At 42.7% G+C, this 24,576-nt stretch overlaps 1 protein-coding gene across 3 annotated transcripts in view; it reads left to right on the top strand.

Annotated features, from left to right (window-relative positions):
* The window catches only part of LOC309400965 (pleckstrin homology domain-containing family M member 1-like), a 35,413-nt gene that overhangs the window by 5,929 nt on the left and 4,908 nt on the right, over positions 1–24,576 (top strand). For all 3 annotated transcript variants that reach the window (XM_081969783.1, XM_081969784.1, XM_081969782.1), the window contains 9 exons: positions 6,667–6,762; positions 8,734–8,975; positions 12,303–12,947; positions 13,989–14,406; positions 16,196–16,436; positions 16,604–17,524; positions 19,160–19,305; positions 20,085–20,278; positions 21,232–21,295. In XM_081969783.1, coding sequence (XP_081825909.1) covers positions 6,709–6,762; positions 8,734–8,975; positions 12,303–12,947; positions 13,989–14,406; positions 16,196–16,436; positions 16,604–17,524; positions 19,160–19,305; positions 20,085–20,278; positions 21,232–21,295 — 2,925 coding nt within the window. In that variant the 5' untranslated portion in view covers positions 6,667–6,708. The remainder of the gene's footprint in view (positions 1–6,666; positions 6,763–8,733; positions 8,976–12,302; positions 12,948–13,988; positions 14,407–16,195; positions 16,437–16,603; positions 17,525–19,159; positions 19,306–20,084; positions 20,279–21,231; positions 21,296–24,576) is intronic.

Here is a 24,576-nt window from a genome sequence, read left to right as displayed (position 1 = left end):
CTTGAATTTGTTGTAAAATGATGGAATGTTTTTCCAACTTCCAAGAATTTCTTTATGGTCTCCTATCCAATAGTTGTTATGACCCAGGAGGTCAAGGTAAGGCAGGCCTCTAGAGAGTTCTTTATTGCTCTCAATAATTGTTCATTCAATGGCTCTTCAACAACCGATAAGGCTCCACCCCTTGCTACCCTGAAGGAAGCCACCCTCAGTCCCCTAAGAACAGTCCATATATTATGAAAAAGTCCACAAGACAAGGCCCAGGCATTACACAAATGGCAATCCTAAGAGCAAAGACAGGGTACAAGGCAAGAAGCATTTCTGAAAGTAAAGCAAAGTAAAGTGCAAAAAGTAGTCCATAAGGCAAGGGCAAGGTGCAAGATAGATGACAATCCTCGAAGCCTGGCAAAACAAAAGGCAAAAGGCACGAATCAGAGCTGAAGGGGAGTGTAATGCAAAACAATTGTTCCTGGTAAGGGGTAACGCCTCATGGCTTCTCCTTAAATCAGACCATGCCAGGTGTTCCTTGTGAGGAGGGGAAGAGCAACCTTGTCTCTAGAAGCCTTGCAGCCCTTCTCTGCTTTGCCTACGCTATGTTCTCTGTGCCCTTGGATCGAGTGGGGATGCAGTTATTCCTCATCAGAGGGGATCTGTTGCCTATCAGAACCACTGGCATCTCCCCACATGCCAAGGGAGATGTGCCATCTCCATCTGGCACTCCCAATTCCAACTCCTCCTCCTCCTCCTCCTCCAAACCAGGCTCCGATAGAACCATGGCACTAGTCCTGCTTTAGGCACGTAGGTTGGTTGGTGACTTTGGGCCAGTCACCCAACCCATCTTGTAGAATAGCTATGGAAAAAATAGGAGGAGGAAAGAATATGTATGTTTGCCACTCGAGTTATAAAAGTGGGATAAAAACTAATAAATAGACCAATGAATTAAACACTGACCAGTGTAGCTTTTAAGAATGTTTACAGTTGGCTTCCTTATTGGGCTTTTATTAGTAATGCTCGTGTATTTAAAATGGAAGTCAAAAATATATTTCTTGATATATGCAAACGCGTATAATGTATACATCTAAAACAGGGGTGTCCAAACTTGGGAACTTTAAGACTTGTGGACTTCAACTCCCAGGCTGGCTGGGGAATTCTGGGAGTTGAAGTCCACAAGTCTTAAAGTTCTCAAGTTTGGACACCCCTGATCTAAAATGTTTGTGTAAAAGTAATATATTATAATTTATATAAGTGTTTTTCAAACTTGATGTTAAAATAAGGCCAGGGAACCCTGCGAGTTGAACTGAATCCTTGGACAGATCCAACATCCCAAAGTCAAACAAACATTGGAAAATTCTGAGATCATCCCAAAACGAAATGAATGCAGCTAATTGGAGGATAATGAATTGAGGGAGGCCCAGGGGGGGAAGGATGATTTTACCTAGGCTTTCCATGTGAAAAATTTAAAACTGGTTTTGCTACTTCTGTACCTATGTGGAATTATCAGCAAAGTTACCGTATTTTTCAGAGTATAAGACATGCCTTTTTCCCTCAAAAAAGAGGCTGGAAATCTGGGTGCATCTTATACACTGAATACAGCATTTTTTGCCTCCCCAAACCCCACCCATTCACCAAAATGGCCGTACAGAGCGGGTAGAAGGCTTTCAGAGAGCTCCTGGGGGCTGGGGAAGGCAGAAATGAGTGAAAAATGGGTCATTTTTTGTTCAATTCCTCCCCCAACCCTCAGGAGTATTCTATAAGCCTCCTAAAGGCTATGCATGCAATTTGTTTGACAAAAGACGGGCCTGTTTTTGCGAAAAACGGGCCTGTTTTTGCGAAAAACGGGTCGTTTTTTGCTCATTTGGGGGACACCCCCCAGGAGCACTCTGCAAGCCCACTAAAGGCTATTCATGCCCTCTTTTCTTTTTTGAATGAAACGGGGCCGTTTTGGGAAGGTTTGTAGAGTACAAAAACTTTTTTTTTTTAAATTGCCTCTTCAAAACCTTGGTGCGTCTTATACTCAGTAGTCCTTTGGAAAAACAAGGTCCCAGGGGTTATACTACAATAGGGCAAGGTAAATGAAGATCCAGGGCTGTGGAAATGAACGCTTGGATAGTTTGTTCCTAAATATATTTTATGCTGTTTCAGTTTTTGTTTTGTTTTATGTGTATATTTTTAAATGAACTATTTACTTGTTCCAGAGATCTTGATATCTTGAGAACATTTTAGTCACTGTGGCCATGACTTATATTTATCCCCCCTTCCCCTCTCTTTAATGGAGCAATCCTATGTTAAATAAGGAAATTATAGTATGAGATGGGAATATGTGGATTCTGCATTTGCTACTTTCACAGATTCTCCAGAATAACAAAATGTGGACTTTCATACAATCTGCTTTCAACCAGAAACTCTGAGTTGTTTTAAAAAATGGAGAAACAAAACGCCAATTTCATTTTTTCTCTCCCTTGCTTATCCCAAAATAAACTAAATTTCATACTTTCTTAAATGCTCATTTGCATTTTGCATATGTTTTCTTTCAAATCAGAATTGTGAGGTCCCATTCAGATTTGTGGTCATCAGTTGGTTTTTTTTTCTTTCATAGAATTTCTGATTAAAATCACCCACCCCAAAAGTTTGCCAGAAAGAAAGATTTGTGATCAATTTCTTTTGGAAAAGAAATGTTTGCTGTTCATCAAAGGAAACAACAATATGTTTTACTATAGCATAGGTTTTTCCTATATTGCAACAATACCTTGTATTGTTCATATACAACTGTCCTGCACACTTTGTGGTTTACAACATTTTTGGGATAGGCCATTGATTTTATATTTTATGCTGCTATGCAAATATTGTTATATTTAAATAAATACTGGTAGTTTTTAAGTGAAAAGCATAAGTTTTTTGCAATTTGGTGCTGTTTGCATGGGGATTGTGAATTTTCTTGCATGCTTACAATGCATGCTTACAATGACTATAAAAACAGATTAACTGATGCATACCCAGTGGCATACGTGTTGCAATTACTAAGGCCGATGCTAGTGTTTTGTTAACATTTTTACTATGAATAGAAAATGAGATTGGCCAGCCCTTATTGCTTATCACCAGGTGGCATTGCTTCGGCATAGACTGTATAAGCCTTTGCACGTGGTGATAATGTGGTACCAGGCTGCAATAATCGATTCAATCAACTCCTGCTTGGTCGTCAGATGCTTCTTGCTTATTTTGTAACCAATCTTGGTCCACAAGTTCTCAAATGGGTTCAAATCCGGGCTCTGAGCTGGCCAATCCAGGAATCAAACACCATGCTTCTTCCTCCACTGCTGCCGCTGCTCAGTACTAGTGAAAGCAAAGGCCTTCATCCTTGCCCGTAGCCAGAGCTAAATTAAATCTCTCAATACTTTTCATGTCTATTTATAGTCAGAGAATATGACAACATTGATTGGCTCATAGATTTAGCCTCTGTGCATTTTGATTGGTCAGCCAAAGCTCGCTGCTGATTGGCTACTCTCGATCCTAACATTCTCGAAAATTCAAGTTGTGTTTGTTTTAGAACATAAACTCACTCAAAACCTTTAAAAGACTTTGGTTATATTAATAAAAATTATGCATCTCAATCCGACTACAGAAATTTTCATCAAAGTACTAATTTTGTGTGGTTTCTGTGAGTGAAAAGTTGATTAAACATGTAAATACAGCTTAAAACTGAAAGCTTGCAGGACTTTTTCACACAGCTTTAATAGTGAATTCATTGGTAACCAGTGATTATTGTTAAGTATAAAATATAACACTATGTTTTTCCTATTTTTTCCTAGTTTGTATTTTCAGTTTGTACTTTCATTTTTTTTAATTTTTTTTTTAAAGATTAAAGATGTTTTGCTTTTAAAAAAAAACAAATTAAGTGTTCAGGAAAAAAGGGGAGGGAAGAAAGGAAGAATCATCCATGTCTAAGCTCACTTTATGACAGTACTTTTCTCTCCAGACTAGCAAGCTATTAATTACTTAGTCACTTCCCTAATAGCATTAAATGTATATAATATATGATAGAGACCTGTTCTCTCTCAGGTGGAATGGGGGATGCTGATGGTGAGAATTTGTTGAGAACTGTTTAGAAGGAATACATCATATCTTTTCCGTTAATTTATTCTTATTGTCTTACATACATGTTATTTTCTACTATTAATTTCTGTCTGAGTAAGCTATTTAAACTGAGGGGGTAGAATGTACTATGATATTTCTATCCTGTAATGAGAGCTGGATAGATGTGTGAACTTTTTCTTCCTGTATAACTCTCTGCTTTTACTATTGTGAATGCTTTCTGGATGCTACGCCATCAAAACATTTTTTAAGGTAGGAAAATAATTTGACATGTTAAAGGAAACAATGCAACTCAGAATATATGCAAGTATTCCATGGAAGATCGATTCAGAGGGCAAATCTCCGACCTGCGAGGGACCTGTGGGCCTCCCCCTAGGTCTGATGACATGCTGCTCCTTCTTTGCCCCCTCCCCAGGGGGGTTCTGATCCAAAAAAGGATCCCCGGAGTTGATTTGTCAGACAGGGTTCATGTGAGGCTCTTCAGAGCTCCCATCCCCCACATCTGTCCAGCTGGAAAACTTCCTGTTGAATCACTTTTTTGCGTGCTTTCTGCATGCTATGCCATCAAAACATTCTTTTAAGGTAGGAAAATAACTTGACATATTGAAGGAAACTGTACAACTCAGAATATATGCAAGTATTCCATGGAAAATCTAGCTATCCATGTCTTCTAAACAGGATGGGCATAGATTCACTTGGAGCACTATGCCTCTATTAATTGCTATGGAACAGAAGTTACTGGCATATTCTGCTTTTGAGCTTTCCTAGGAATGCTGGTCTAGGCCTCAGACCTGGTTTGTCAGGGCTCTTCTTATGTACACTGAATGGCTCATTTTTCCCTTTCATACATGACTAAATAGGAAATTCGGAAGTAAGTAGACCACAATCAGTGAAGCAAATTTCCTTTAAAAATGTCATTTTTCCAGTTTAAAATTGGAAAAAACTATGCCATTTATCAATGGGTCATTATCACCAAAGTGTCATGAGACACTGCCAGTATTCATGCTGCAATGCCTTCCCTAATAATCCACCTGTCATAGTTCATGCCTCCACAAATCCTACAGCTGGCATGGGAATGGCTTATCTTTATGTTTTTTTACATAAGAGGTCTTTCCAACATCAATTGCTAAGAAAGAAGAGCAGAAAGCTACTATTATATTCATTGTCTCTTTGAAGACTTTCCACTGGCATGTAGTTGGCCATTGTAGGAATCGAATGTGAGAGTAGAAAGGCCTTTCGTCTGAATCATTCCAGTTTTTCCTTTTGTTTCCCATGCCAAGTTAGTATGGGAAGAGTTAAAAATATTGAGTACTTTGAGAAATCTTGACACGAATCAATATATCATCAATTCTGCTGCGAATATATTTTAGGAATCTTAAAAGCCCATCCAGTGAATCACCCAGGAATATATTTTAATTTGGACTTGTGAGGTTCCAAAGATGTGATCACTATATCACATTGTGTTTTTGCTGTCCATGGAAGGAAATCTAGTCTGTGCAAATATGAAGAGGTGAAGTTTCTCTCCATCAATAGGAGGTCAGAGTTTAAAAGAAATTCACAGTGTAGTTGCTGTGCTCAGCTTTTAATACTGCAGTGTTCAGAGTTCAGGAAGTCTTGTGACAAGATCAGCCTCAAGATCAGAGGCTTATTTTCTCCATTCTACCCCTACTCCAGAGGGGCAATGCAGCTTTTATCCTTGGTCTCCTGAGCCTCTATGACCCTATTCAGACAACTCATCCATCTCAATGAAATACATGGTGTTCGAGTATCAATGGTATAAGTTTGTGTTTTGCTTTACGATGGAAAGGAGTTGTAACATCCTGGGGCTCTAGCTGTGACTCCTGGTAAGTGGGCTTCAGAGGAAATGAAATAAAGGGAGAGAAAGAAGAAAGGGAGTTGTAATGTAATAAGAAATGTAACACTTTGCTAAGCATTGTGAAGAATCAAGTTCCCAGGAATTTTGGAGAAGTCATTGAAAGTATGTTTACGCATATCCAAATCTAGACAAGTAATGACACTTGGGGTGGTGAAACAATTTTATTATTGGTTGGGTTGTGAGATAAACTATAGGGCAGTGCATATTTACTTGAGTCACCTGGAATTCTTGCTTCATAAATGTGTTTTTGTGGCTAACTTATGTTCTGCTTATAATGTTATGACACCTGCATGTTTTAGGCCAGTTTCTTTTGTTCTTCTTAAGGGAAAGAGGAATTATTACTGACCATTAAAAGCTTTAATAAGAAGAACCAAAAGGTTCTCTAATCAAGCAGTCAATAATAAGCCAGGTTTTTAGTCATTACCGTCATGGAAAATATTTCTTTTTGTATTCTTCACAAATAAGGACGCTTCTGTCACAACTCAGCAAATCTAAATTGTAGGGATCACGAGGAAGGAAAATTGCTGGAAGGACAGTTGGAAAGATCTTGCCAACTGTTCTCTCCCCATCCATACTCAAATGTATATTCACTCACCAATATCTACTTTTGGGTAAAAGACTAAATAAAGACTATTTATCAGTAATTATGCTTTGCTTATGTGGGGCTCTGGTAAAAATTCCACTCTGTTTTTATTTTCCCCCAGGTTATCATGTGATGTTGGTGTGAGACAGAAGCAAAGATAGACATGCATTCCAACCACACAAGTAGGAATGGCTGTCGAGCACAGGAAGTTACCCAGGTGAGTACAGATTCCTGAACTAATATCTGGAAATAAGGCTGTTTTGGGTGTAGGGACAAGTCCAGTTGGTGAAGAAATTCATCAGATTAAATAGCTGAGTTTAACATAGAAATGACATAATTTCTAAGGATAGTTGCCATACAGGTAATTTTTAACGTACAACCATTTGTTAAGTGAACATTCAAAGTTACAATAGTACGGAAAATGTGACTAATGAATAGTTTTCACACTTAAAACCATTGTAGTATCCCCGTGGTCACATGATCAAGATTTGGGCACTGGGCCACTGGCATGTCCCTATGACGGTTGCACTGTGGGGTCATGTGATCACTTTAACCTTCCCAACTGGCTTCTGACAAGGAAAATCATGGAGGAAGCCAGATTCACTTAAAATCCACAGTGATTCACTGAACAACTATGGCAAAAAAGATTGTAAAAGATAGTGCAACTCACTTAATTACTATATTGCTTAGCAACAGAAAGTGTGGGTTCAATTGTGGCCGTAAGTCGAAGAGGTTGCTATTTCTGTCAATTATACATAATTCAATCTTAAAGATCTACTCTGGGATTTAGTCTGGACACAGCACATGGGGTCACCTTCCAGTTTTCAAAGCAAAGCTCAACATTATTGGTAGTTGGTACTAATTGCTATTGCTAATTGGTAGTTATTCTCTAATCTCCTTATGTACCAATTAATAGCTTCATTTATTTTCCTCTAAAACCCTTCTTTATCATTTAAACCACCTTTTTTTACAACACTATTATTAGAGGTCATTGTTGTTTTCTGAGCTTCTTTTCTTGCAGATGTTTCATTTCCCAAACCAGGCAACTTCATCAGTGCTAGTAAGGAGTAGGGGCCTGTTCTCAGTTTATATTTCTGGTGGCTTATCCGGTCACTGTTGGTGGGCGAGGTCTTAGAGGTTCTTTTGTTGAGCTGTTTACCATGGACTTGTTTGCAGTTCCTTGATTGAGGTATTGTTTACCTAATGGTTAATCTGGGTGCTGATTGCTGGTGGGGAGGCGTTCTGGTCTTTTTCTTCCTTTTTTGACCTGTTGATTGCCTCTTTTGCATAGCATATAGATATTGTTTATGTCTATGTTCCTGTAAATGACTAGTTTGTCAGGCTGCTAGATTTCTAAAAAATTCCCTAGCATTTTTGGACTTGGCTTGGTCTAGGATGGTCACAGTTTTCCACCCACACCAAACAAGTGATCCACTACCAAAGCAACAACCTGATCTCTCCCACAAGAGAAACGAGTAAGATGGGAAAAGGGAACAAAGGGACTATTATGTTACTGGCTTCAACATTATAACAGAGGAAAATGAGGAAAATTAGGCACAATTACAAAAGTTATCTTTCCCCCACCACTTTTCCCCCTGTTTCTTACCTGTTAATCAAAACGACTGTTTTTCCAATAGCAGAAAATGTATGAATTGTACTGGAGCGTTGGAAAGAAACGGAAGCCGATTAAAACACGTTGCTCAATGTGGTATTTTAAAAGTCAGCTCCAAGTGAAACATTTTGCATAACTTGAAAGAGTAGATATTGGAAATAGTGCTTTAAGTCTGCATCACACTTAAGAAAATAAAAGCCAGGGATACTGGCTCTTATTGAAATGTCTTTAATCAACTTCCTGTCTTCTGCTTCAAGAGATAATTCATACTATAATAATTTTCAAAAGTATTTTATTATCTGAGACCAAAATTTTGAATGTTTCCAACCCATGCTGCATCAACATTAAAGGAAATGATCCATTTCAAACAAGACTTAGTTTATTTGCTGCATTATTATTTGTCATATACTTTCTATTTTTTTAGCATCTTTCTTGAACTACATTGCTCAGACCGTACTACTATATTCACCCATTGAGATCTGCCAGTGTTTGCATAGTATTAATAGTAATTGGGAAGTGGGAAGGTTTATTTAATCTTGGTGCAACCTAAGACATCCTGTATTTATGTTACTTTAGTTGATCAAGAAGCAGCTGGTGAACTCCATCAAGGCCCTGCAGAAGCATTATGTGACCTCTGATGCTCTTGTAACAAGTGATGATCAAGATGCTAATACTCTTTGTTGTGTATTGGAGGCTGTGTTTGTGCATGGTTTGAACACTAAGCACATCAAAGCAGAGATTGGAGCAAAAGGGAAAAAACATGGAGGGCGACTTCCTCAGCCAGTGTTTTGGACTCTGCTAAAGTCTATTACTCACAGGTGAGACTGAGAAATGGTGCAATTTTGATTTGGGAAGTTGCAGTAGCCAGTAGCCGGGTCCTGCAACTAGTGGGCGTGGCTGGGTGGGCATGGCCAGCTCTGCACCACTCACTGGATGGGTGCAGCTGACTCGGGATGGCTGGGTCAGGACGGAACAAGTCCCACTGGCTTGTGGGACAATTTGGTGTCCCACAAGATCCTCGCCTCCCCAAGATGCTGGCAGCCAAACACATGTGCACAAGTGCACACATCCCATTCCAAGTTTGAGGATTTTTATCCACAGAAGAAGAACCCTTCTCGCCAAGCCCACACATGATCCGTAGTTTGTAAGTCAGATATGGATAAAAACCTCCAAGCTTGGAATAGTGGGTGTATGTGCATGCACATGTCTGCGTGTATGAGCACAGCATGCCAAAGGAGACATTCTTCTCCCAATCCCAGGCAGTATTGGCATTTCCCTGTCCAGTGCCCCCTCCCAGCAAGGCAGGAGACGGAGGCTGCTGCTGCTGCATGTTTCCTCCAGTCCAACTGATCGATCTCTGGAGAGCAAAAGGAGGAGGCAGGGGGGCAGTGCTCCCTGGTTGTGCATGAGGGAGGCTGACTGTTCTCGAAAAGGAATCCCCATTTCCAATCACATATGGTAAGAATGCTGGCTTGCTGAGGCAGCCTTCCATCATGCAGCACCCCATCCACCAGGGTTGGGTTTCTGCCCACATTGCTGCCACTTTAGTGCCTCAAAAATGTTGTGTGACCTACACGCACACGTGTGCTTGCAAATAAAAAGATCTGCACATGCGCAAAACCTTACAAAATGGAGGGGAAATTAATTTTTTCACTGAAAATTGTTCTGCGTGTGCATAGAACCGAAAAACAAGATGGCCGCCCCATAGGAGACCCAGTTCGGGAGCATGGCAGGCTGCCAAGTTATTAGGGCAGAGGTTGGAACCCACCTCTGCCCTCCACTCTTTCCTCCTCCTCTCCAGAGGACTGTCAAGGCAGAAATTGAACTCAGAGGAAACTGCTTCATGCCAACTTTCTCCTCCACGATTCCACACACAGCAGTGTCGTTCTCTGCCTCCTCTGGGAGGCCTGACAAGGTTGGAAGGGGGGATCCAGAGGTTTCCATGGAGAAAGGCGAGACTACGGTGAGCACCAAGCCTAGTACCAGAGGAGCTTCACTGCCCTTCTCCGGACACACGGAAGACCCCGGATGGTGGCGCAGACTAGCCACAGCTCTGGGCAGCGGAGGGCAAGCACCCAGTCCAGTCCTCAAGCTCCAGGGCACTGGGACCCTGCAGTCCTGCCCAGCCCCGCTTCCCTAAGGGGGCGCCCGGCTGCGCTTACCTCCTCCTCAAAACTGCTGCTGCTGTGCTCCCTCTCCTTGACCAGGTTGCTCAGGATGGGTGCAGGAGGGCAGAGTAGGTGAGTCAGGGGGAGGCCCACATTCTCTCCACACAAGGAGACCCGGCTTTGTAAAGCAAAGCATCCTCAGTGATAGGATGGAAGACCACCAGGAGAGGCCAGGAGGAGGGGGCAAGGGGATGGCAAAAAAGGGCAGCAGGACTGTTGATGGCCAAACGCTAAGGCAGGACTTCCCTCTGTCTCATTCCAATAGCTCTCTTTCCTTCCTTCCTTCCTTCCTTCCTTCCTTCCTTCCTTCCTTCCTTCCTTCCTTCCTTCCTCTTTCATCTTCTCTTCCTTATTCTTCCCTCTCCCTTTCTTCCTCCCCTGCCTCCCTCCTTCTCATTCCCATGTCCTTCCTTCCTTTCTGTGCCTCTTGGCCAGTGAATGGTGCTGTGCCCGGCTGGAAAGGGGGTTTGCCGGGTGGCTGCTCGTGAGTGTGATCGCTTCATGGCTGCTGTGTTGCGCTGCTGCGACTGCGCAACCCAGCCGTTCGCCCCTGAGATTGTGCCCAGCTCTTTGGGAGCCCGCTCGCAAGAGAGCAGTCGCCCGGCAACCCTCCTCTCCAGCTGGGCACAGCACCGCTCACCAACCTAGCGGTATCCCAAGGGCACCAAGCAACGCGAGCACCTTTGCCCTCCCCCCAACTTCCCCGGTTCCCGTGGCTTGGCACCGTCAGGATACTGCTAGGTTGGTGAGCGGCACTCTGCCTGGCCGGAGGGGGGGGTGTCCAGGGGGCTTATTTTGGGGGGAGGGCTTATATTTTTCCCCACCCGAAAAATGTGGCATGGCCTTGTTTTCAAGACATGTCATATTTTCAGGAAACGGTATGTAATGTTTGTGTGTGTGTGTTGTATTTGTGCTGATAAAAAAATAAAGGGATACCAGGGCATACCAGGGGTTGTAACACACACACACACACACACATACTTTTGGAAGAGCTCTTTACAGCTGTTGCTGCCTGTCCTCCATCTTACCTCCTCCCTCTTTCCTTCTTTTCTCCCTTCCTCATTCCCTCCACAGGAAAGCCAAGCATTCACATACCATTTGTATTTCTATGTGCAGGCAAACCTTTCCATAAGCTTCTTCCAAGTGAACAGAGTTAACTATTCCTTCCTACTCCTCATTCCCATCTCATTCCTCCCTCCCTCCCTCCACAGGAAGATATGAGGGAGGAGGATGAGTTTGGCAGCGCAGCCGGTGGCCATGTTGCCAATAGATGTGGCTTTTCCATGCAGGGGCAGTCCCAGTGAAACGGAAGCCTTGTGGACTGCGAGGCTAGGCTGGCGCAGACCAGGGAGGCAGCGGAGATGCTGTTGCCTGATGCAGCACTGCTAGGACTCTATGTGCTGCTATACTACAACTTTGTGGCGGCTATCTAGGCAGGAACACGATCAGCCTTAGATCTGGCCCATGGAGACATGCGCCCCGGGGGTGGATTGGGGCCAAAGTGGCAGGGGCCTGCCCCTCACTGTCCCAGGGTGCCCCCTCTGTCCAGGTCTAACTACATCATGGGCTGGATTTGGCCCGCAGGCCTTGTGTTTGACACCTCTGCCCTAGTTCTTTCCAACTTAGCCATTCGAAAGCATGCAAATGTGAGTAGATAACTAGGTACCCCTTCAGTGGGAAGAAAAATGCTCCATGACATCATGCTGGCCATAAGATGACAGAAATGTCTTTGGGAAGCACTGGCTCCATAACTGTTCAAATGGAAGATAAGCACTGCCCACTATTGTTGGCAACGATTAGTAGAGTAAAAGCCACAGGGACTCCTTTACCATTTTACCTCTTGATGTTTTTATCAGACAAGAATGCGTCCAACCCAACTTTTACCACTGGCCAAAACTGTGCTTTCTCTTGTCTCTGGGAGCTGTCCTTTTAATGGATGTTGTATTTTCCCCTCCCTGGATGTTTCTTCTTTTTCAGAAACATAATTTCTGAACTGGAAAACTTGGCCTTCATCAATACAGATGTGGGACGTTGCCGTGCGTGGTTGAGGCTGGCTCTGAATGATGGCCTGATGGAGTGTTACCTAAAACTCTTGCTTCATGAAAAGTCTCAACTCTCTGAATATTACCATTCACCTGCTCTGCTTCTGGATACTGAGGAGGTTGAATTTCTCCTCAGCTATTTGCAGGGCTTGTCTTCTCTGGCTTTTGACCTCTCCTATAAGTCAGCAGTACTGAACGAGTGGACCCTCACACCTTTATCCTTGTCGGGACTTTGTCCTGCCTGGGAACTGTTGGACCCTCTTGTGGGGCTGGAATCTCAAAGAAGGGAGTCACTTAGTTTTCTCTCACAATCTTCTGGCTCTGATGAAATTGAAGCTCACCCAGCCATCCTGCCTGTCCCTAAAAGTCAACAGGCAGATAAACTCACAGCTTCCAACTTGAGCATCAGCACAGCTGGTTCCTCACAGCTCTCTTCCAGCCTTGATTCTGACATTCTTCTCCCAGCCAATCTTACCAGCCCTACCAGCCCAGCTAGGGAGAAAGAGCCCATCTCCAATGACTCTGAATTTGACATGACAGCAGCGACAGCAGACTTGGATCAGGACCAGGACCTCCAAGAGTGAGTATGACAGCGAAAGTGACATATCACGTAATATCCAAAGTCTGCACAAATTAAAGCAGAATTTTAGTGGGATTCAGCATAATACTAAAATAACAATTCCTGGATTCTTAATAATATGGCTGCATATCAATATGGGAAGTGGATAAGGGAAACCTGCATATCTTTTCTGCCCTTTTTCTAAGCCTCAGATAGAGGCTTGCTCAGAAGGCTTGTGTCTCCTATCATTGGTCCTGTTTGTTCATTTTACTTTAGCCACGCAATGAGGTCCTCCCTTGGTTAAACAATCTTTCCATTTCATTCATGACAAGTGTTCTGATTTCCTTTTAGCATTTATGTTACATCACAGCAGCATAATCAGTAGTTCATAGGTTTTTTTATAGTTAGTATGTTACATTATCTACAAACAAACATGGACAATGTTTATATGATAGTAAGAGTTTATCAATTATAGGTTTGACAGTGGCACCATTTTCAGCGCTTGAGAAAGCTGTAGTCTTGTCTGGATGATTCACTCAGTAAATCTACAACTAAGGAGCAATTTGAACACATGGCCACTTTCCTATCTATTTTGTCTGCACTAGAAGATTCACTCTCGAAATACTGTGTATGCTGGATATTTAACTTGCTGATTCTAATCCGTTAGACCAGGGGTGTCAAACTGGCGCCACACCAGCCAATTGCGTCACATGCAGGTCACACCCACCTCAGCTACTCAAAGGGGGGAAATGCTGCAATACATCACGTGATGTCAACATGACAGCCGCTAGTTTGTCACTCAAACACCCCAAGCATAAAGTATGCTTTAGACCAACTTAACACATAGTGTAGACTGCATCAATTTTATTCATGTATTAAAACAGTTTATTTTGATGCTTGAAAGAGAAAATTAATAGTTATTGAATGTGTTGAATTATATGTGACTAAACCTCAGTCATCGTTGATACCTTATTTCTGGAATCTGTGTGGCACATTGAGAGATAGACTCCTGGAGATGGCTTCTCTCTTGCAAATGTTTTAAATGTTTCTATTTCTTTCCAGAGTGTTAGCAGAATTTACCAGGACACAGAGAAAGTTGGAATCTGTAGGAGTTCATGAAGCAAAGATTGTCTCTCGGTCTTCCCCACCAGAGTGCCCCAGCCCTGCCACCAGTTTCTGCACTGCGCCCCTTCCTCATACTGTAATGGCAAAAGGTCCTGTTGACATCATGCTACCTGCAATAATGACAAATTCACAGCTTCCCAATTTACCTAAGAGTGGAGAATCTGTTAGTACCAGTGTCCAACAGACCTCGATGCTAGCCACAATAATTGTGACCAAAGAACCTGTGGATGTGACCCAAATTCATTGCAACATCAAGGGAGGAGCTAAAACCTGGGCCAGTGAAGTCAATGGTTATGAAGGAAGCCTTCCAAGAACAGACCAGCTTCTCTCACCAGTCTCACCAGTGGTCTCTCCTGTAAGAATTACTAGTTTTGTTCTGTGGGGTTTTTATTTGTTTGATGCTCTTTGGCCTGCCAAATAGACGTTAATTTTCAGGAGCCTCCCAAAAGCATTATTATTATTATAATAATAATGTCCCTTCGGGGAGAGGGGGCGGTCTATAAATTTAATAAAATAAAATAAAATAATATTTTTAAAATGATTTTTCTGAATCTCCCTATGGGATATTAGTTCTTTGTTTGGGGACATCATTGTATCTCTCTACATTTTTAAAAAATTGGTATTTAATGAACTATGATTAGCAAACACTAAAAGGTAACTAAATTAACACAAATCCAAGATGGAAAAAAAATGATATGGAAAGGACAGATAAATCTATTTAAATACAAATAGATACTTACTGTACCTGTACAGATTTATCATATATGTAAAGTATCACTATATTTTTATTAGCACTTTTTTATAAAGTTGAGAAATGGGAAATCTGTCACAATCACTTGCTAGGGGCCTCACAACGAACGAATGATGCTGATTCCGGAAATGCTTTTCCTGCAGCTGCACTGAAACTTCCTGTCCTTGGCTTCATTTCCTCCCAGCTCCAGTGCCTTATTCCTGGCTTTGAGCCAGTCTGTATGTCCTATTTAATAGGAAATGATGTCACCTTTCCCAGATCACTTTTCCCAAATATCACCCATCTATTCCGCTGTCATCCAGAAGAAAAACTGTGGAATACCTTTGTAAGACAGTGTCTAATATTTTCCCAGGCAATCCCAAATTTCTGAAATAATTGTTCCTGATAATACAAAAAAATTTTTAAAAAATTTCAGTTTTACTTATATTTATGTGTATATATGTATGTGTTTAAAGTGTTCAAAATTAATATTTTAAAAATCACATACTAATTTGTCACAGGCTGAATTTTTAAAATAAAGGTAAATGTAAAGGTTCCCCTTGCACATATGTGCTAGTTGTTCCCGACTCTAGGGGGCGGTGCTCATCTCCATTTCAAACCCAAAGAGCCAGCACTGTCCGAAGATGTCTATGTGGTCATGTGGCTGGCATGACTAAACGCCAAAGGTGCACAGAACGCTGTTACCTTCCCACCACAGGTGGTTCCTATTTTTCTACTTGCATTTTTACACGCTTTCAAACTGCTAGGTTGGCAGAAGCTGGGATAGGTAATGGGAGCTCACTTGGCGCGAGGGATTCGAACCGCCAAACTGCTGACATTTCTGGTTGACAAGCTCAGCGTCTTAGCCACTGAGTGCATATTTTTAAAGAGTTGTTTAAATTGGTTGACTATTTTTCTTAGTGCTTAATTGTAGATTTGCATCATGTTTTTTTTCAACTGATCTGTCCCTCCAGAGGCAATAATGATAATTAGCTCTATTTTTAGCGCAAGGTCTCAGGTCAAGTCATTTAACATAATACTCAGAAGATGGCTGCTTTGCTGGTCACTTGCAAGAAAAATCTTTAAGAAGCAAATTGCTATTATCGAACCTGAATTGTATCCCTATTTAAATCTAGTAAAGCTCAGAATCATCCCACCATTCTTTCCACATTTCTTAATCACAGCCCTTGTTGCTTCCCATTTTGGCCTGGGCGCCATCAGGTCTGAGCAATGTCAAAAATAAATGCATTCTGTACAGACTTCCATGATAGCAATAAGAGGAAGCTGTCCTGCGAAGGACAATATTTTCTTGCATCAGCCCAGCTGCTTGAATTCAATAAACTCAAAACCAGAAGAATAGCTTGTTTGGGTAATAGCACAAATGTTATCTTGCTTCTTTATTATTTCCCAACAGAAAAGAAGCTGGATCACTGAGGATGATTTTTACCTTCCTTCCCCTCCTGAGGAAACAGAAAAAAGCCTCTCCAGTTCTCCCAGCACCTCACTAGAGAGGCTTACCAGTAGCCAACCTGCCATGCCATTGAGAGTCCCAGATCAAGGCGAGCTCTCTGTATCCTCAGCAGAGCTCAGCAAACCCAAACTGTCTCCTAGCAGGGAGCTGAAGGGCTTTAGTGTTATTCATCGGAGACAAATAGGTAACGTGTTTTGACTAAGGGAGAAAGGATGAAGTGGAATGGGAGGAGAGATTTCTATGGTGGTTAGAAGAATGTATAGTAATGGAAGCATCATCCATTTTTGCTGCTTTACAGAAATGACATTTGTGCTAGAGAGTGCATAAAGCTATTCCTCTCCTCACTTCTAGGTCTTTCCAATCCATTTCGGGGTCTGTTGAAGTTGGGGACCCTGGAACGTCGAGGAGCTATGGGCATCTGGAAAGAGGTTTTCTGTGAGCTCTCACCTCTAGAGTTGCGGCTGTTTGTAGACTGTGAGAAGCGAGCATGTGTAGAAAACTGTTCTCTGCTGAGATGTGAGTCCTTAGGACGAGCTCACAGTGATGGGCGCTTTGAGCTGGTCTTTTCCAACAAACGATTGTATCTTCGGGCTTCCTCTCGGGATGAAGCAGAGGACTGGTTGGACCGGCTGCATGAGGCCCTGAAAAAGTATAGGCTACAGCAGGATGAAGAGTGGGAAACTCTAGAGTGCCCTGAGGCTGCAGAGGATTCTGAGGATTTCTTTGGAGGTGGACCACCTGGTGACTTGCCTTCCTTCTCGGTGTATAGTAGAAGTGGCCCAACTGAGTTGGACTGGTCATGTGCCTTGAAACCCGAGTTAGATGCAGTCAAGGAATCTGTCCTGTACTTGGAAGTTGAAAAAGCATGGGTCCCTTTGGTATTCTCCTTGTCCTTAGAAGCCTTGAAATGCTTCAAAGCCAGAAATGATAAAAAGGTACTGAACAACAGCTTTGGAATTGAGACCATCCAGGATATCCTGCCAGATGTGAGCCTGGGTGGACCTGCATTCTTCAAGATCATCACTTCAAAAGCAATACTGAAGCTGAGAGCTGAGAACGCAGAGGAGGCAACTGATTGGCGAGACCTGGTCCGCCGGGTGCTCATGTCCTACCTGGAAATGGCTGAGGAGGCCCTCACACTTGGAGGCAATCTGGATGGCAATTCACAGGCAATCCTGAAGAATACTGTTAAGGAAAATGGATACTTGCTGCAGTATCTGGTTGCCATCCCCATGGAGAAAGGCCTGGACTGCCAAAGTTTCATATGTGCAGGTAGGGATGTATGGGTGCTGGCAAAAAGATAACTTACATGAAGCCTTTTTTAGTAAGTTAAAATGTATTTTCTATTCCAATTAAACAACTTAAGATTGAGGAGTTTACTTCTGTGTGTGTTTAATGTGATTTTAGAACACAATATTGATGGTCTCTTATTACAGCGTTGATATTAACATAACGCCAGATTAATCATGGGTAGTGGTAAATCATTGAAACATGGAGGTCTTAAACGAGTCATTATTATCATACACCTTTGTTTCACTAGATCTCTTCATTCTTCTTATGACCAAATATTAATTTAACCAATAGAAATAATAATAAATCCTTAAGCTGCAGTAACTGAGGGGGGCGAGGGCAGTCCAGAAATGTCTGATTGTTCTGGGTTTTTTGGGGTAATTGATTCATTTTGAATGCCAAAACTACACTTTGTTTTTAAGGCTAGGTGCCAAAGAAGATGGTAAAGTTTGAAAAACTCTTAAAGGCGCATCCATAGATAATTGGAAGTGACTTTGTGTATCCCTAATTAACATGAACTCATCTCTCAGTGACTCAGTGAAAAGCTGGTCTATTTACAGTTCAGCGGCTATAAATCGACAGGAAGAAAGATGTGGGAAGATCAGGCAATGTGTGACAGGCAGGTCTTATGAGCAAATGCAGTTTGTGAAGTCATCTGTGGATATTGTTCTCTAGTTCATAATCTTCATTGTCATCTCTAAGTAGACCATAGATTAATCTACTTGGTGACGACAGCACTTTTCTCTGTTTGTTTGAATGAATGAATGAATGAATGAATGAATGAATGAATGAATGAATAACACATTTGGCTTTTAGTTTTTCATTGCTTACGTTCAACTACTCTTGTATCTGTAATCTTTTAACAAATATCCAGTTTTTGCAATTTGGATAACTGGGAAACGTCCAAGAATCCTTCAATATAGCGCTCAATCTAGAGACGAGATAATGCCTATGTGCCTCTTGCAAGGAAGTGCAGGAACTTCTATTAACCAGAAAATATTGGGATCCATTTTAATTCCTAAAATAATTTCGTAAACAAGAAAAAAATTAAGGATTATGCCTTTAGTAGTAAATCTGATAATAAAACTAAATAATGGACAGATATTGAAAAGATAAGGCTAACTCATTTCTGAAGCGTATCTTTCTTTTCAGTCACAGAGGAAAGTACATTATTATAGTTCTAGCCACTAAAATCTGAACAACAAATAGTTCTGTTCCAAAGATAGTTTTAGCCTTGGGCTTTCTTTCTACTAAAAAGAAAAAGTAACACAGGAAAAAGGAAGGTTCTGTCTTGATATGTATTGAGCAGTAGATAAAAATGTATAGTTGTGTAATAAAGGCAGGTCTGTTTGTGAGTGTGTTTATACACATATTACACACCTCCATATTTCAGAAGCACAGATCTTGAGATTAAAGCTGAGCAATAGCTGAGAGTTGGTTCAGCTCTAATACTTTCCTCTTACTATAGGCAGTGCCTAAACAAATGAATTACTGAAAGCTGACTTCTCTGGAGACAGCAGCTGGGGAATAGGCTGCCTTAAATACAGAGGTTTCTGCAATAGCCAAGAGTCAGATTCTGGCAATTTAAGATGATCTTATGTTTTCTTTTCTTTCCAGGCTGCTCCAGACAGATTGGTTTCTTCTTTATGAAGCCCAAGCTGTGTTCATTCACTGGCCTCTATTACTGTGACAATTGCCACCAAGATGAAGAGTCTGTGATACCTTCACGTCTAATTCATAACTGGGATCTTTCCAGATATCCGGTATGCCCTGTTATAGTGGGATGGGGGCATAAAGTATATAAGCTCTGTTATGTGAAATTGTCTCTCATGTTTCTTTTAAATCCCACTTGCACAACTATGGTCACAAAATGACTGTAGTTTTCATTATGAAAGAGAAACGCTTGAGAGCATCTGTATGGATCTCCTTCCTTTGTGCCCTACCTGCATTGCAAGTGAGCACAAATAAGTGCAGGTTTTAAAAAGCAGACGAGCAAAATGTGACCTCCCCCCCCCTCATCCCCCTCTGAGTGTTTCTCATCCTCAGCAAGTGGATTCCCCAGTGCAGGCCTGGAAATTTTGGGAACCAAAGTCCACACATTTTAAACTTGTTAAGGTTGAGAAACACTGGTTTAGCTCAAGGACCATAAAATGAGAAATCTATAAGTAAGGTAGCATTCTGATTAGGATTTTTCAATTTTTGAGTTGTTGCTTTGGGGTTTTTTTTATATCCCCTAATTATGGCCAAACTCAGTAAAGAGAAAAAGTATATTTTTCTCAAGGGACAATCTCAGTTGTCAGAACATAATCTCAACTCTTTTCATTTTCTACCCTTTTATTATTATAAACTGTCTGGAGTGAGATGAGCAGGAAATTAATTAATTAATTAATCAAACAAACAAACAAACAAACCATCAGTTCAAATGCTAAGAAGGTACTTAACTAGAATGTGAGCCAGTGATAATATAATCTCTGCTGGGCCCATTTGACCCGTGCTGCAAGAGGCTTTTACAGGAACATTCTCATCTTGTTGTCTCTGTCAGATTTCTTGCCAGGCTCTGAAATTCCTAGCCAAAATTCAAAATCAACCCTTGATTGACCTGAAGCTGGTGAATGAAACCCTCTATGACCATGTAGAGCAAATGAAGCAGATCTATCAGAATCGTGAGCAGCTGAAGCTCCTGGGTGATTACCTTGTCCTTTGTCGCAGTGGTGCCCTGAAGGAGATCAGTAAGAGGTGAGCCAGAGGCTTTAGGGGACCTTCTCCAAATCAGTATATTAATCTGAATTGACTCCAGCCTTCCGACACAAGAATAAGCAAGCATTCTGCTTCCAAATGACGCTGGCTATTAAGTCAGAGATTGTATGTGGATCTGGATGCCTACCGCCACTTGCAGATGCCTTTTGCATCAGTTCCATAGACACAGCTTCCTCCATAGAAGTTTTTTTATGTGCACATTCCCAAGCTTATTGCCATCCTCATGACACATGGTTACTCAACAAGAACAGTGCAATACTTCTGTTTCAGTGTTGGCTGTTTTAGACTAGTCATTAGCTATCTCTTTCTCTCCCACTTTCTGTCTGAAAAGTGGTCTGGTCCCAAATGGATTCCAGAAGCATTGCAAGACAAAGAAAAGAAAAAAAGAAGAGCAATATTGTTTCCATCTCTTCGAGTCAGGAGGATAGGGGCTTATGTTGGATGACACAGAAAACCTCTGGGGGTGTTGTTGGGTCTGGTTTGCTAATCCCAAACCGGTGCAATTTGATATGTATACAGTGTGCATTCTCACTGTAGAAAAAATGTTGCTAGAAAATCAAAAGAAAATATCCCAATGTATCAGTATCCAATTTGGCCGGTACCATCAACGTGTTTCTTGTGATCTCTGAAAAATGGAGAGAAACCAGAAAGGATAGAGCAATGGTATATTTCTGAGATCAAGAAATATAGGTCAGGTAAAAAGTATCTTGTGATACAATAGCTTGATGCAGGCAAGGGTTGGGAAGAGAGGCACACAATGAAAGAAGAATAAAGAAAAAAGCTTAAGAGATCAGCTGGTGTGCAGAAATGGAGCACAAGAAATGAAACAAGAGTTCTTGTTGTCTCATCAGGGTTTTATTTTATGTTGTATAAAACGCCTGGGATGCAGTGGAGAACAAATTTTAATATGCTAATGATGTTGTTCTTTGAAGGCTTGACCACCGGAACTATCTCCTGGAGTATCCCCATAAATACAGTGTGGCTGACCTGAGGCAGGTAGGAGATCTGGAAAAAAGAAATGTTTCAATCTAGAAGCAGGTGGAAATTCAGTTCAAGAAAACATTACCCATTTCTTCACCCTCTAAACTGGATCCCCCAAAATCACAGCCTAACAACCTTCCTTACAAATTGTTTGATGCACCATGAGATGTTGCATCACTCATTGCAGAGCAGGAAGCAAGAAGCTTTTGAGAGCTGGTCTGTGTGTGTTCAGATGCAATCTTTTCCTGTCATAACTTTGTCCTATCTGAAGAGTACAGCAAATAGAGATGGCTAAGCTCTCCCAATAATTATCTAACCAATTTGCTTCTGCTCACCAATTGTTTTCCCTGGCAGTGGAAGGACACTGTAAAATCCCCATTTCCTCCCCACTCCAGGAAAAGGTTACTGCAAAATCCCCATTTCCTCCCGATCAGCTGGGACTCGGGAGGCAGAGAATAGATGGGGGTGGGGCCAGTCAGAGGTGGTATTTACCAGTTCTCCGAACTACTCAAAACTTCTGCTACCGGTTCTCCAGAACTGGTTAGAACCTGCTGGATACTACCTCTGATCTTCATGAAACAAACAAAATATTAAAAAGTTATGATATTTATGTAGTTACTTACCAAGCATATCTAAATTATATTAAAGTAACCAAAATACACTTACATTCCCCAAGGCATATCACAAATTTTGAAAACTCCTAATGTTTGGAAATTGAACGTTAAAAAATTTGACACGCCCTAATTTCTGCATGTGGGATAACTCAACCCCTTGCAAGTCTTCCTGGGGTTCTTTTGCATGGAAGAGAGGCTTGGAAAATTTAGGCATCCTTTTCATGGAAGACCCCAGCTCCATGGACATTGTGCCTCTGGAGAGATGTATCAAGACCCTGAGGCTATCCCAACCTTTGAATCCCCTCCCCTACACCCTACCAGATCACCCCGAGAGCCCTAGCCATGGTGAGGCTGTGGGAAAGCACCGAACCTCCTTCTCTTCCACTGCGAGTCAGGTCAACCCCTGGATCCAGGGGTTCCCCATCTCCCCCCACTGCCGTCTGGCTCAGAGAGGTGATGCCAGAGCCAATAGGCCACTGCCACTGTCCAGATGGGCAAATTAATGAAGAATTGCGCCCTGCCCAAGTGCTTCCCAGGGTTTGCACTTTGCCCAACTTTCTCCACTTCCTTTGTTCCCTGCCTACACTGGATCTTCCTTCACCAGAGCCTGTGGAACTCCAAGAAGAAAAGGAGAACATGAGGGGATAGATTCCCCCCCCCCCCCCAAGTCCAACCCAGTCCATCAGGACACAGCTTCCCCTGGTGAAAAAGAAAGCGCTGCTCTACCAATTCTGCTTGTGATAATTAGGGGGATGAACTGAGGAAATCCATCTGGTGCCAGCAGGAAGTGAGGGCAGGACAGCCAGCCTTCAGCGGTTGGGATGGGCATGAAGCGCAATTTCTGAGGAACACCCGCTACAGGGCTCAATGCATTGATTTGCCCAATTAGACAGTGATGGCAGCAGCACTTTATCATCTCTGGCATCACGTCTCTGAGCCCAATCACAATGGAGAAAGGTGAGGGTCCCCCTGGACTCAACGATTGACCTGTCTCACAGCAGAGGAAAAAAATGTTTGGTTCTTTCCCACAGCCTTGGCATGGCCAGTACTCACGGGCGATCTAGTAGTGCATGGCCAGTACTCACGGGTGATCTAGTAGTGCATGGCCAGGACTCACGGGTGATCTAGTAGTGCATGGGCAAGGATTCCAAGGCAGAGATAGCCCTTCGAGAATCCCTCTCCAGGGGCACAAAGGCTGGGGCTTCCAGGAAGAGGAGAACTAAATTCTTTAAGCCTCTTTTCCATGCAATGAAACCAGGAAGGGTTGCAAGGTAGCAGGAAGGCATTGAGTTACCCTGTGAGGAAATGCCCAAGATGAGTTTCCTCTGCGAGTCATCCTACAGCAACCTGGCGGTGGTAACATGGCCGCAGTGGGTTGAACTATTTTGACCTACTTACCTTCATCATCTTGGGTATCATTGCTAATATAACTTATTAGCTGAATACCCGTGCTCTGTTACAAAACTATGTGATCGGGCTTAATAAATCGACACAGCTTGAAAATTAATGAGTAGTTACGATCAACCTCTCCTCTCCCCTTTTCTCCCTCAGTCTTGCCCCAATGAAACTTCCCCTATCCTACCCCCTTTTCTCCCACAGGCTGGTTCCACAGAAACCTTCTCTATCCTATTCCCTTCTCTCCCTCAGCCTTGCCCCACAGAAGTCCCCCCTATCCTATACCCTTCTCTCACTCAGCCTGGCCCCACAGAAACCTCCCCTCCCCTATCCCCTTCTCTCCCTCAAGCTTGCCCCACAGAAACCTCCCCTATCCTATTCCCTTCTCCACTCAGGCTTGCCCCACAGAAACCTCCTCTATTCTACACTCTTCTCTCGCTCAGGCTTGCCCCACAGAATTCTCCACTATCTTATCACTTTCGCTCCCTCAGGTTTGCCCCAAAGAAGCCCCAAGTATCATATCCCCTTCTCTCCCTCAGATTTGTCCCACAGAAGCCGCACCTATCGTATCACCTTGTCTCCCTCAGCCTGGTCCTACAGAAACCTCCCCTATCCTAACCCCTTCTCTCGCTGAGGCTGGCCCCACAGAAATCTCCTCTATCCTATTCTCTTCTCTCCTTCAGCCTGGTCCCACAGAAACCTCCCCTATCCTATTCCTTTCTCTTCCTCAGCCTTACATCACAGAAATCTCCCCTTCTCTCCCTTAGCCTAGCCCCACAGAAAACTCCCCTATCCTATTCCCTTCTCCCTTCAGGCTCGCCCCACAGAAACCTCCTCTATCCTACACCCTTCTCTCCCTCAGGCTTGCCCCCAGAATCCTCCCCTATCCTATCCTATCCCTCATGCTGGCCCCACAGAAGCCCCACTTACCACCTTCTCTTCCTCAGTCTTGCACCACAGAAACGTCCACTATCCCCTTCTCTCCCTCAGCCTGGTCCCACAGAAACCTCTTCTATCCTACACCCTTCTCTCCCTCAGGCTTGCCCCCAGAATCCTCCCCTATCCTATCCTCTCCCTCAGGCTGGCCCTACAAAAGCCCCACTTACCACTTTCTCTCCCTCAGTCTTGCACCACAGAAACCTCCCCTATCCTATCCTCTTCTCTCCCTCAGGTTTGTCCCACAAAATCCTCCCTATCCCCTTCTCTCCCTCAGCCTAGCCCCACAGAAAACTCCCATATCCTATTCCCTTCTCCCCTCAGGCTTGCCCCACAGAAACCTCCTCTATC

This window comes from Natrix helvetica (assembly GCF_964273705.1).
Source record: "Natrix helvetica genome assembly, chromosome: Z".
NCBI classification, from domain to species: Eukaryota; Metazoa; Chordata; class Lepidosauria; order Squamata; family Natricidae; genus Natrix; species Natrix helvetica.
This window is presented reverse-complemented; position numbering and strand designations above follow the sequence as displayed.